At 35.9% G+C, this 14368-nt stretch overlaps 2 protein-coding genes across 2 annotated transcripts; both read right to left on the minus strand.

The window, feature by feature from the left end:
- Nucleotides 1–1743: 1743 nt before the first annotated feature.
- Nucleotides 1744–3585, minus strand: LOC109005046 (2-alkenal reductase (NADP(+)-dependent)-like). The gene is made up of 5 exons (XM_035683223.1): nucleotides 3298–3585; nucleotides 2959–3136; nucleotides 2539–2705; nucleotides 2304–2386; nucleotides 1744–2190 (listed from the first exon to the last, which is right to left on the minus strand). Exons 1-5 carry the CDS (start codon nucleotides 3535–3537, stop codon nucleotides 1812–1814), a joined length of 1047 nt encoding a protein of 348 aa, XP_035539116.1. The 5' UTR covers nucleotides 3538–3585; the 3' UTR covers nucleotides 1744–1811.
- A 543-nt stretch (nucleotides 3586–4128) lies between these two features.
- LOC109005045 (polygalacturonase-like) lies at nucleotides 4129–6981 on the minus strand. The gene is made up of 4 exons (XM_018983813.2): nucleotides 6486–6981; nucleotides 5183–5472; nucleotides 4808–5036; nucleotides 4129–4674 (listed from the first exon to the last, which is right to left on the minus strand). The coding sequence occupies exons 1-4, from the start codon at nucleotides 6942–6944 to the stop codon at nucleotides 4456–4458; spliced, it is 1197 nt and encodes a 398-aa protein (XP_018839358.1). The 5' UTR covers nucleotides 6945–6981; the 3' UTR covers nucleotides 4129–4455.
- Nucleotides 6982–14368: the final 7387 nt, after the last annotated feature.

A 14368-nucleotide genomic window follows, 5' to 3' on the forward strand; every position in this document is an offset into this window, starting at 1 on the left:
TAGGAGCAGGTGGCATTAGGCCATGTTCATTAGCCTTTGGAACAGTTAGGCCAACAATAGTACCTATGGAAAGGTCTCAAAGAAAGAGGTAGATAGTCTCATAAAAGACAAAATTTTGTGAAGCTTCTTCAATTGGTACTATGTTTCCATTGGAGTCTCGGTAACACTTTCAGTGACAATTATAGTTTATATTCAACAAGCAGCATGTTGGGTCGTGGGTTTTGGATTGACTAAAGTGGCTGTGGCAGCTTGGAAAAACAAACATCCTGCCTTGCTGGCCACCAAAGACTTCTGATAGATTTTGGTACCATCACAATGGTTCAAACCTTCTCATCCCAACGAGCTTAGATTTTGTACTATCTGAATATGTTTGGGTTTGCCTTTTTTTTTTCATGGCCTTTTACTTTAGGGTGTTTGTTCTTGTTTTGCTATTGTAAAAGAAAAATATAATGATGGTGTATTATAAATATAAGAGTCCAACAGGTTACGATTCAATTCGATCCCATTGATCTTCCTTTCATCTCATTGGTACCTTGAAAGAAAATTTTTTGAATCCAAACACTTGGCCGGTAGGGGTACCGATTTTGATCTTGTGGTCACCAATGCCCGGGCTAATGAAGGTTGGTTCTGATTTTTAGACATTTTAATAAATTCTCTTTCAAATATTTCCAACATAATTGGGTTTTAGATTGAGAGAAGAGTACTGTGTTCTTGTTTTCAATTAGTTTTAGTTTGGGACCTTTTATCTATTTCATATTCACTTAAAAAAGGTTGAAGGGTTGGTTTGCAGTGTCACCATACCAATTGACATGTGCTACCATGTGCCTTGGCCTTCATAAAGCAAGTAAATTTATATTGGTCATTTACGAATGCCCTTGTTTTATAAACTTTATGTTATTCTATAGTTAGCTTTTTCATACTTTCCTTGTGCATGCTCATGCAGTGATATTCAGCCCAAGTTTTCTTGTTTTGCTTGGTAGAAATGGTGTTCTTCTCTGTAATTAAAAGGGCTAGAAATGGATGCATGGGCTGTATGATTTGGAATTCTGTGAAACTTATGTGTGCGAGATATCAATTTGAAATATATAAATTTGAAATCCTGAACGTTCTTAATTTCCAGCCTTCCAAAACAAGGAATCCCATACACTGTTTTAGAACCCCCCCCCTTTCTAAGAATCATCAGAAGTTTACCCGATATCTTTCTTTTTTTATACGTACTGAAATAGGAGTTAATTTTAAAATATTGCTATGAGTACATAAAAGCTATCTATGCCCCATATCTCTGACATCTAAACGAAACAAAGAACAGCCACCAAATTGCACCTTGTATATTTATTTAGCAGACTTCATATTTTCCCACTTATCTTATTTTATTTCTATGTAAATAATGCAAAAACTCCAAATTCATTCAATACAGGAGCATCTGCCTTATTTGCAAGACATGGCAGCTCAGACTTCCAAAAATGAATGGATTATTCAACTTACTGCAGACCTAGACCAGTGAAAGCAACAACGCCACAAAAAATTCAGCATCCTTTCCATCCATACAGTAGATGAAATAACAACATGACTCTTGAAAGCATTTATAACCCAACTAGATGAAATTATAACAACATGACACTTTCAGGATCCTACAAAACATTTGCATGTATTATATGTTGCTCTTAAGATTAAAAGTATAATTTATATTCCTTTGTGTTGCTTTTTTTACCAGACTTATAACAAGCTATATATAATATGTTTTGATCTTTTTCTCTTTTACTTAGTACACTGCAAATAGATCAATGCATATATATATATATATATATATATCATTCTTGAGCAACTGCAACTACTTGTTTTCCAAAGTTACGACCACTGAAAAGGCCAACAAGGGCAGCTGGACCATTCTCAAGGCCTTCTGCTACGTCTTCCACATACACCAACTTCTTTTCTCTGATGAAAGGCAGTACAGTGTCCAGGAACTTGGGATATAGGTGATAGTAGTTGCGATGCGTGTATCCTTGCATGTGGATCCACTTGAACCCAATGTGCATTAAGTTTTTAATGCCTTGAGGTTCATCAAGGTTGTATTGTGAGATCATTCCGCACACTGCGATGCGACCAAATTGCCTCATGTTTAGCAGCACTGCATCAAGCATTTCGCCCCCAACATGCTCAAAGTATACGTCAATGCCTTCAGGGAAATACCTGCAGGCGGGCAGTGAGCGCGGTGAGTCGGTGACAATGAATTAATTATAACCTCAACACATGATGTTTTATATTTATATGCAAATTAACTGTGTTGGATAGATATTGCTGACCTTTTCAAAGCTGCGTTCAAGTCATGCTCCTCCTTGTAATTGAAAGCCTCATCGAACCCAAGTTTATTCTTCAAGAGATCGACCTAATTCATTAGTACGTAATGCATGCAGAAGATCTGATCAGTCTTCATTAATTTTAAGGATGCAGCTAGGGCTCTTGCAAATTTCATAATAGTTAAATAAAAAGGAAACAAAATAATTGCATCATGCATGATCTATATATATATATATATACCTTTTCTTTACTTCCAGCACTTCCAACAACATAACAACCCTCCAATTTTGCGAATTGTCCAATAAGCTGGCCAACTGCGCCAGATGCTGCCGAAACGAACACATATTCTCCTTTCTTTGGGGCACCAACCTCATAGAACCCAGCGTACGAGGTCATCCCAGGCATGCCTATACATCATGATGGGTGAATTTAAGAAATATATACATGCACAGGCCGTTGATAGCTAGGGATCAGCATTAAATTGAATTATTATTTAGTTAGTACTTAAGCAACATGGCTCATAAAATCTAACATCAAAACATTACAAAAGAAAAGGAGTTCCAAGGAAACAACATATATATATATATATTAATTAATGCACGGTCCCTTCGTGTAACATTTTGTTTAATATTAATCCTTAATTATAATAATGGGGCTCACCAAGAATTCCAGTGTAGTAGGAAAGAGGTACATCAGTGTGCTGGATTTTAATCAGGCTTTCAGTTTTCGTTATTAGGCTGTACTCTTCCCATCCGGTAGTCCCCCATACCAGGTCACCTGCTTTGAATTCTGGATTCCCAGAATCCAGAACTTTAGCCACACCATACCCGAATATTGGCTGCAAATTTTCATGGAAAACAAACACTTGTAGCCGGGTATATAGGGCGCTCTCAAGCCTCAATGTACATATACACATCATGATCATATGAAAGGAACCAAAATAAATGAGCATTTTAACCCAAAAATACGTAAAATGAATAATTAATATTGTCTACTTACACAGCCAGGGGTGTATCTATTATATCCGGTTAGACCTACGGCTTTCCTCATAAAGAACTGCATGAGAGGATCGCAGGATAAGTAAATGTTCTTCACCAAAACTGCGTCTGAACCTTGAGGAACCTTCAACTTTATGGTACCAGTGGTCAGAAACATGTCCGATTCCTTGGGATAGCCAGTGACATAGTCCCTGAGCACCACCTGCTTGTTGCTCACTTCATCTCCAACTCTCGGCGCCATTGTTGCTATATATATTTATATGAATTAAAGTCTCTCCAGCTTCTTTAATTGCTCACTTGATCAGAGTTGTTACTTGTAGTGGACCACGAGGACCTATTTATAGATACCTGAAACTTCGTTAATCTTCGAAATCATTTTTTTATAAACAACAACGTTACGTGCCGCCTAAAAGAACATACTTTTCCTAGCTGATTATCATTGACCTAATTCCATATAATCTAGCTAGTCAGGTACTGCAATACGGACATCTGTCTCGATCTTTTTTTTTTCAGTGTGCGAATTAATGTACGTGGTAGAGATCATACGTTGTTGCACAAAGATAAGATCACCTAAGATTTGGGTAAGTGCTTACGTATTAACATGAAACTAGCGTCATAGTATACGTCACCGATGGAATTTGGTACTTGTCTTGTTTGCCTTATTCCTTAAAGAGTACAGTAATTCGAAACTCCTTCTCCCAAATGTAAAAATAAAAAAATAAAAATAAAAATAAAAAAATAAATAATAATCTGTTGCTGCGTTTTATCTCCAAATTACAATAAAATTCAGAAGACAAATGTGAAGCTTGATTGTATTAATATCATTGCAATCTCATTAATACCAATTGCTTTCAAATTCCCGCAAATCTCAAACCAATCCATTGTGTAACTATTCATGATCAATCATCATACAAACACCCAGAGAATGGGTTTTGAACTTTTTGGACTATATTCATTGCTGATCACTGCAAGGCCAGGCTCCAAGGAAGCCCAATGGGCTAGCAACGCCGCAGGCTCAAGCAACGATCGATCGACAAACTTACATTATTCAATGACCTGATGGCCGTATACCACGCTATAAAATCCAAGGATAAAACATCAATCGATCTTTTCTATGCTTATAATATTTATTCTAATTGGGTTTTTGTATCTTCCCCGACTACAAGCAACCCGAGGGCTGGACTGCACCAGAAGATGTTCCTGCAGCATGGGTACATGAAGCCTGAGCGGCTTGATTCTTGTAAGTTAGCTTCACATCCTCCAAACTTATTCTGGAGCATGGATTCTTTGAACTACAATCAAATTTCACAGCTACTTCTGTGGCCGATGTTCCATGGATGTCCTGGTATGTCACATCACTAATTTTTACACCAGAAACCTGTTAAAAAAAAATCAAGCTAAGATGTTCAGAAATGGAGCCAAACTTTGAACTAACATGATTTTGGGATCTTCAAAAGGAACTAATTAGGCTGTCTTAATTAGGTTAGACAGCATGGATTTCAATATCTTACCTGGCCAGGGCAACCTTTGTTGTCTGGGCAGTAATTTTGATCGATTAGAATGGGATTCTGGACATCCACCATAATGGCATGTTGGAAGAGAATGTTCCTGGCAAACCCATTGCTGGGCCTTCCCCAAGTCTTAATCCTCAACCCATTCTGAGTGCCGGTAAAAGTAACTGTTTTAACTGTCACGTTCTGCACACCAACCTCTTGCAGGTCCTTGCCCAGACTCCCAATGCTGCACCAGTTAGAATAAAAAAATCCCATGCCCACTTTAGCATCATACCCGCATATAATAATAATGCATTAATTACCAAGCTAGAGAATGTGAATACCATATCTAATCTTAGATAAAATAATAACAATAATAATAATAATAAATACCTGATTCCATGGCCAGGTCCACATGCAACGTTCTCAATCCACAAGTTAGTGGCACCGGGGCCAATTGAGATGCAATCATCACCGGTCCGGATTTTGGAGCTGAGGATGGTGACGTCTGATGATAACTGAACGTGAATGCCGTCGGTGTTTGGGCTGTCGCCGGAGGCGGTGACTTCGACACCTTGCATTTTCACGTTCTGGCACCCGTTGACGACGATGTGGAACATCTGGCTGTTTAGGGAGGTCAACCTACTAAGCACGATGTTTTTTGAGTTCGAAAATTCCAGTGTCTGCTTGTATACACATAATAATTAAAAAGATGCAATTATTAATAATGATTATGAAAATCGAGAATAACGACTTTATAACAAAAAAACGAAAGAAACATGGGCCATTGGCATACGTTCAGGCTAGCTAGCTCTCAGGACTGTTAATTAAAATATTAAAAATGTGGACCGTTGATGCAGGCAATAAAGGCCTAAGCACAAGCTAGGCTTTTGGCATTCCGGTAATTAGTACTATAGCATGCTTTGCTGAAATTGCATGCAAAACTCCAAGAATATATAGATTATATATATATATATATATATAGATACATGAAAATAAATAATTTATTACTCGAGAACATGGGATTATTCCCAAGTAGTACTATCGTCTGTCTCTACGACCTGCATGTCCTTGGAACTTGGCTTGTCGTGCAATATTGCATGATCAGTGGATCAAGGCCGAATCCATTTGTTATTTTAGTTTGTTGAAAAATAATATTATCCCTCCAAGCCATAAATATAAATATATATATATGTATATAAAAGCAGTACTTTTCACTGGTGAATCCACCCAATTTGCTGCATGCCTAGAAAATGAACCATATCTTTTTAATTAACCAAATTAATTAGTACTGCACATGCACATAATCATCTATTATATGTATATATCATTATCTAATGGCCACTTTGACACTTGTCAGCATATATGGAAACTGACCCAGGATGCCACAGTACTCGTTGTAGTGAAAAGACATATATAGACCTAGCTAGCTTCGTCAACCATTATAGATTCATATAAATATATATATATACGAGTAGTGCTATATGCATGTAATTATAATTTTATTTATAAGATTTATTTTATTAATTTTCCTCTATATATATATATATAATAGTAATATTAATATTAACCACGAAGCTTGCAACTCAAATCATGAGCACTGCATTCACTGCTACCTCTAGCTAGTTTTCAAAAATTAAACTGGAAATAAAATAAAAGGTACTGCATGGGGCAACATTGACATTCATTAACGTACCGTTGCTCCGCTGGGGCAACTCTTGCCTGAGGACTTGCAGTCCCACAAGCCGGTGCCTTGCCCATCAAGAATCCCTCCAGATATCGTAACCCCGTCAACGTGCTCGAACAACAGCCAGTTTCCTTCATTTCCCAGAACGCTGTAGTCCGATGGCGCCACGAGCGTGCCATCGATGCGTATCCCGATGGCACTGTTCTTGCATGGCCCGTTGAAAACCACCTTGCCAAGATCAAATCTCCCGGCCGGCACGTAAATGACGGCTGGATTTACCGAGGCACAAGCTTTTGTCCATGCAGAAATGAAGGCGGCCTGGGTTGAGTCCGTCTTTCCATCTGCTTTGGCTCCCAAACTGACCACATTGTAAGTAGTCACGGGAGCAGCCAAGACGATGGAGGAATAGAATAAGATAGAGAGAAGTGAAAGAAGGAGAGGGCAGCTTCTCATATGGTACTTTGCCATTTTGGTTTAGGATGAAAATGTGCTTGTTTGTGTGCCTGTCTCACAGATCTAGAGAGAGAGAGAGAGAGAGAGAGAGAGAGTTAGGGAGTTGAATAAGGAGTTAAGGATTGTAGTGATGGGGGAGTTGAACGGTTTTGAGGTGGTATTTATAGAATTTGAAATGCACGTTAATTAGTTTCCATGTAAAACATCATAAAGGTACGCAAAGCTGCGCCGAACTTTCCACTTTGAAAGGATATAATTCAACGTTTACGTTAGACTTTTATTTTTTATTTTTTATTTTTCCTTTAATCATTTCTTCAGTACGTGATCAGGGCATAGCTTTAATTTATGGTTTTTGGCTGGGACTACATATAGTTTAATATATAATTAATTATAGGGTGTATCTAAATGAGTTATAAATTAATGGAGAAACCATCCGAATTTATAACTATCAAATGCCTATGTAAATGTTATATATGTTTTTATATTGAATTATTCTATTTTCAAATTCGTGTGTAGAATAGTACATATCCATATCATTTAAATGGTAAGATTTGATTATTTAAATTTTAAAATGTATATTTCAATAAATCAAATTAGATCATGTAAGTTACTTTGGTAAACGTATTTTACATACCAACTTGATAATAAAATCTTTCTTTTATATTCTATGACTCATAACCCGCCCCATATATATATATATACACATGATACACATATGTATATATATATATATGAGTGTGTGTGTGTTTTTATGTTGTGCAAAGATCTAGCTAAAGATTTCTTACTGCAGTGTGAGTAGAAAATGAAGATAGCATATAGATGCAGGTGAATATTCTTACAGATTGGAGTAAAGGCCGGGAACGGCGGGAAGCTAGCTAGGTAGACCCGATTTCTAGCAGTTAATTGGAATGTGGATGAATAAAATAGACAAAAAAAGAATTGATAGGTAGATAGGGTTTTCAGTAAATCACGCGCCCTCCGAGCTCAATAAGCAATGATTAAGGAGGAATACATGCACGTATATAGGAGTTAGGACGTGGGTGGTTGAGATGTAGGAGAATTTCAAATGTTTTCGATGCACTAACTTAGGCAAGAAGGGAATGAAAAGCAGCGATCGACCGTCAACGTACGTACGTACGTGACAATATGGCATGCCCATATATCAAGCAATATATATCTTCTTTTCTGTCTTCCAAACGTAGTTGTTTTCCTTGGATTAACATCATTATTAATTTACAATTAACTAATTTCCTAATATAATCATTTTTTTACGTAAAATTCGGAAAAAGAACGAGGCATGCATATATAATCGCACACGGCATTAAATTCCCTATATATATATATATATTTGAAGCATAAAACTTATTTGGATGGATAAAAAAATTATAAGAAATCTGTTATGTTTTCGTTTAGCTCATGTTAATATTGGTTAATTTAACTAAAAAAATCAAAATACGTACATGCATTTCATCTCGTGATTTTAAATGTAGATCATCATGAGTTTATTAATTTAAATGTACGTACGTACCTTATAAATTAATTAACTCACCCACAAATAGATAGCTAGCTAGTACTCGTCTTTTGGTTAATTTTCTCCAATCTAAGATATATAATAATTTAATTGTATGGCTTTCATTAATGTATAATGTGCCTAGCTATTATTAATATAAGTAGTACTACTGATCAATGATCAAAAACGTAAAACCAATATTCATTTCTAAAATTAGGGGATGCAGTTTTAGAAAATGCAGCTAGCATATATATATATATATATATGAAAAATTCTATATACCGAATTACTATCTTACTTTCATCTCATTATGTAAGATGTGACACATTTATCACTATTAGATAATAAAAAATCATCTAATGATGATAAATGTATCACATCTTACATAGTGCATGGGATAAATTAAGTGGAAAGAGAGTATGGTGTATATATAAAAGTGGGATAAAACTAATTAATTCCTGCAGCTTTCTCATTCATTCCAATATTATAATTTGAAAAGCACTATAGATCAGCACCATAGATCTGGGGCCTCCATGCGTACATTGTGATTCCAGATCAATGAGAGATATTGTTCCTAATATTAAGGAGGAAAAACGCGCGTGTGTGTGTATCGATTGCTAGAATAAATAATCTGCTAATTCAACAAGACAACAACTTATACATTCTTTCTTTATATATTGAGAATAATTTTCCTTGAAATGCTTGCTAGCTTCCATGATTTCTGGGCAGATTTTGGGGGACTTTTTAAGATTCCTGCAGTTGGCTGCATATATAACTCCATTTGTGGGTTTGATATATTATAGAATGCTAATTAAGCAATCAGATCAGAAAGGCGCGCATGTGATCAATGTGTAGTACTGCATGAAACATATACATACATATATATATAATATGTAATTAGACAAATTTAATATGAAATTCCCAAACCATCCTCTATCACATCGGCATTTCTAAAGTACAGAAGCTATAAATAATAACAGGGACAATAATTGTAATATACGGCAATATATAGGATAATATTACTGATCAACATGATCAAAGGGCAGCTAGCTAGCTAGCTAGGTGTTGCGTGAACAAGATGATCAGGAGATCAGGTTATATATTATATAGTTTAGCTAGGGGCTTGATCATCAAGTACTATTGTTATAATAATAATCTTTATAATTTATAAATTCCATTATAAATGCTGTATTAGATTGACATGCACCCCTTGGAAAAAGATCATTTTGTAATATTAATATTATGTTATATATATATATATATATACGTACACACACACACACACATAGGTCTTAAGCGTTAATTTCGCCAACAGTTTGCTTAGATTGAATATATAATTGGCCAATAGTTTATCTGCCCTAATCTGGCCTGATTATATACAATCCCACGTGAAGATTTGCTGATAACGCGGTACTGCATGTGATCAGGAGGAACTTGATGATCATGGCTAGGGATCGATCTCATTAATTAATTATATTTGTTAGGAAATATTTCAACGATATTATATATATGTATGCATGCTTGTATGGTTCCTCCTCGATTATGGTATCCGGCCGTAGCAGATATTGCTACGTACTTTGGATTTAGGTTGGCCACAGGTACTGTTATATTTTCAAATTAATTATTTTATATCATGAATGATTAATAGCATGATTGAAATCCTTGAAAAGGGGATACAGTTTTTTTTATTTTGGGTTTTTTCAAAAGCAGCTTCTTCAATCACGATTAATGTTGCCTGGCCTGGCTACTTCACATGCAAGCATGCTCAACCAAAGGACAAACTTGCAAGTCCACAAGGATATGAACCTCCAGATTACATTCATGAACAGATCAAAAGGATGGTCTTTTGCAAAGAATAGTTTTTTGTCTAGCTGCAGGAATTCACGGCAGTTGAAGCAGTTAGATGTTTGAGTTCATGATGATCATCATGTGTTGCATCGTTCAACAAAACACAAGCCATTCTCACTGTTTTGGGCCTTGTTTGGGGGTTTCTTGTTGCATGCAATCTTGATTGTTATTTGATGAGGTAGATAGCCATGTGAGGTGTGTTGACATCCACGCCCACATTGCACTGATGACACCGCGCGTATATGATGATGGGATATTTAATTAATCAGGCGCCGTGATCTTCGTAACTCGATTATTTCAAATATATATATATATATATATATATGAAATTGTACACAATATCTTCCAGAGAGATCATGAGGTCGTGCATGGATTCATTTGTCATACAAGATAGATTAATGGTCATGTCGTGTCATGCTGGCTAGCTATCTACTTATCTAGAGAAAAGAGATTGTCAAAGCTGTAGAGAGTAACATGAAAAACGTCAGATCAGAATTAGGCAATTAGCTACGACTCCTGATGATCCTGTCCTGAGCCCCCCGTACGTTTTTCTAATACTCTGCACTTGGCCGGAAAAGCAGGTCGAGTTATAACTACGTGCGGCGTGCCGCCATTGAAACATGACCGTAAATGCATGCATGCATGCATGCTAGCTCTGACTTTAACGTTTGATCATTAGTCAAGTATGTAGACGTAGTACTGTTCCTTGGATACATGTAGGTACATAACTTAATTAGGGGGTCGTTAAAGGTCGACGAAGACGTACGTACGTGGTTATCTCAATCACACACAATTCAACTCTAGTAATATTTATTCAACAAAAACTGGTGCTAATTTAATTCCTTTGATTAGGGACCAAACTTTCTTCTGATGATTTGGCACGTGGTATATATATCTTTGATAAATTGTCAGATCTTGAAAAGGCCTGGCCAAGGTGTATATATCTACCTATATATATAAAGCGTCTATCAAACGGAAATTTCTTAGTTTAACAGAGCTACAGGAATGTTAACTTTCCGTTAAATCGTCTGGCCATCGAACTTCACCTGTCTCTTTAATTGCTGTAAAAAGAATATTTATGAAAAAGTAAAATAACGCTTCCTTCGTGTTCATCGCTCTGGCTTCGTTTTCATTTCCATTATTAAAGAGTTCACTCGCGACTCATTAATGGGGTAAGGCAAGCTCGATCTTACTCTACCTCGTTTTTATTTTTCATTTGAATTTGTTCCAGATTTTCATCGGTTTTGATTGCTTGGCTGATTCCGAAAATGCAAAACCTCGTAGCCGATGGTTCGCAAGATTTGGATTCAATGCGAGGTTGGGGGTTGTTGATCTGGAGCATCATAGTTTGTGGTGTACTACTTCATTTTCTTTTTTGAGCAATCAACCCCGTCAATTAGGGTTTTCAATATAAGCTGCAAATACGTTTCTGATTTTTATTCCCTTTTATTGGTATATTTCAGATCATTTTGTGGGTATGTAACGTATAGATATTAATTCTAATAGCAAAACTGGTCATAATTTTTCAGATCCTACTCAAGATGCAGATCCTATTCGTAGTGATGCAGATTCCTTTTATAATTATGGAGATGAGGATGTACTTGCAAGAATCCATAGAGTTGCATGCTTATCGCAGCACTCTAGAGGCAATATATGCTTCTGGGCCCTTAAGTTGGGAACACGAAGCTTTATTGACAAATCTTCGCATTTCATTCAACACTCGAGATTTGTTGGCCCATGAGGATGGCTATTGGGAAGTTAGTTATTTATTTGGCTGAAATCTTTCATATTTTAGAGCTCTGAGCGTTTTGGTACAGTGCTTGCGGCATTCTATCTGTTTTCGATTGACCTCTAAGCTCTTATACACGTTTCAGGACAACAATTATAAGCTATTTCTTTCTCTATTGTTTGTTTCCAGTTGCACTTTACAAATGGAAGTTTAATATAATAAGTTTTTCATCTTGTTCATACTTTGCCAGGAGAAGCTTATGAAGGGAATGAAGAGGACAAGGCACTTATGGGGTTGCTTGATGAGTTGAAAGGTATTATTGTTCAGTTGGATTTATTTCTTGCCAAAAGGATAACTATTGAGTCCTATGCGTGTTACATGCTGTCATTTTGCCTCATGTTTCTGTTCTGATGTAAAGAGTTGTTAGTTTTCATTATTGTAGATCAGGTGGCATCAGAAAGTAGCATACCTCTGTCACCCCAGTGGCTTTATGCCAAACTGAGTCCAAGATGGTATAATTCTGTTTCTTTTTGCTTTTCTTTTGGCAACAAAGTGACATAGATGTGCAGACATTATCTTATTTTGTGTCCATATTGGAGGTTCTGACATATAGGTTGCTGTCAAGAAATTAAAGAGAGAGTTTTACTTTTGGCAAGAACACAAAGTTACGAGAACTAAAGGTATGGACTATAGTAAATTTGAATGGAAATAGTTTACAAACCTTCGTATGTGTGTATGGATTATTCTATGGTGTGTGCTGTTTGCATCTTAAGTAACATTGCCTTTTGCAGTCGCTTCGTAAATTAAATCATCCCAATATCATAAAGTTGAAGGAGGTTGTCCGGGAAAACAATGAACTCTTGTTCATTTTTGAGTACATGGTAAGTGCCTAGAGTGTTTATTGATCTTTGATACTTATGCTTAAATCCCAGGGCTGATTTAAGTAATCATTTTCCATATGGCCTCAATTTTGGGATTACCTGATAGAGTTTAATAGTTGATGTGAAAAAAAGCATGAATGAGCCCCATATGCTGTGCTTGTCATATCAATTGCTTTGCAGTGTGTAGTGCAATCTCCTTGTTTAATCTGCCTTAAGGGAATTGTTTGGTGGTTTCAAGGTCATCAAGAAACTATTGAATATGCTATTTTATGTCAATACAAAAGTGCATTTTGTTTATAGACTCAAGTATGAAACCTTTTGTGCCATATTCTCTTTTGAAATACAAGCTTGTATCTTTCTGCTAACCTTGATTAATCGACTCCCCAATGTGACGTCAGTTTTCCTGACATCTTCATCCTGCCATTGTGATTTGGGCTCTGTAGATACGGTGTTAGCCCATTTACTCCCTTGAAGGGACTAATTCTTAAAAATAATCGTATAATTAAATTAAGCAAACGTGCTTTGCACGTTGCTTTTACCTAGTATATATATATATATATATGTCACAAGTGTTACGGCTATAAAGAAATTTTATAAAAATAAATTTATAAATTAATATAAATCATGATTTGATGTGATTCCTTAGATATATTGTATAATTAAATTAACTTTACATGTAATATGACATACCATATCAAACTACAAAAATTTATAAATTTATTTTTGTAATTTTTATGGTCAAAGCATTTCTTTAAGAAACTAATTCGACTTTCTAAACACTAGTACTTCCTAAGAGCACTCGCATCGGTCTCGCCAAAATGAATGATTCTCCAAAATTTGATGAACGAGGGGTTTAAAACACTGGCATTGAATTCGGTAAACATGAAAACTTAAACTTTGACCTACAGTAAATTTATTTTCATCTTCATATTTGAAGAGTCACTATTCATAATCTATCCGAATATTTTATTATAAAATTACTTGTTTTAACTGCTCATCCCATTTTCGCCCGTAATTTCATTTCTTTCTTCCTCTCCCGCGTCTCTTCTCCCATTTCTTTCACCCACAATCCGAAAAGAAATTCCTCTATTTCTCTCTTTCCTCTAGAGCCCGACGATACCCTCTTTCTCTATTTTTCCCTCTATAGAAATTTAAGCTCCAAACTGCAAATCTTTGGTTCTTCAATGGGTCTTGGCTTTGAGGTAACAACAGCTTTGAGTTAAATCTTTGAGATTTTTTTTGTTCCTTAATCTCTTATAGGTGTTTCGTTGTTCTAGTTTCCAAAGATAAAATCTTCAGAGTCTTTTTATGTAGTTTTGTATTTTTATGTAACATTTGTGTAGAAAATGAAATGAAAACCTAGAATGGAGTGTGGTACAGAAAATGAAAAGGGGAAAAAAAAAACTAACCATCGGAGCAACAAGTAGTACTGGTCTTGGTTTGCTTTCTCTGTAACAGTTTTTTTAAGGTT

The sequence above is a fragment of the Juglans regia genome, chromosome 12 (genome assembly GCF_001411555.2).
Source record: "Juglans regia cultivar Chandler chromosome 12, Walnut 2.0, whole genome shotgun sequence".
Lineage (NCBI taxonomy): Eukaryota > Viridiplantae > Streptophyta > Magnoliopsida > Fagales > Juglandaceae > Juglans > Juglans regia.

Excerpts from the sequence above, each read along its gene's own strand:
- LOC109005045 (XM_018983813.2), bottom strand. The coding sequence starts at position 6,944 with ATGGCAAAGTACCATATGAGAAGCTGCCCTCTCCTTCTTTCACTTCTC. Across the intron at positions 5,473-6,485 it reads GTTGCCCCAGCGGAGCAACG|ACACTGGAATTTTCGAACTC; the intron begins GTACGTTAATGA and ends GTATACAAGCAG. Across the intron at positions 5,037-5,182 it reads GGACCTGGCCATGGAATCAG|CATTGGGAGTCTGGGCAAGG; the intron begins GTATTTATTATT and ends TAACTGGTGCAG.
- LOC109005046 (XM_035683223.1), bottom strand. The coding sequence starts at position 3,537 with ATGGCGCCGAGAGTTGGAGATGAAGTGAGCAACAAGCAGGTGGTGCTC. Across the intron at positions 3,137-3,297 it reads ATAGATACACCCCTGGCTGT|CCAATATTCGGGTATGGTGT; the intron begins GTAAGTAGACAA and ends GAAAATTTGCAG. Across the intron at positions 2,706-2,958 it reads CTACTACACTGGAATTCTTG|GCATGCCTGGGATGACCTCG; the intron begins GTGAGCCCCATT and ends CATGATGTATAG.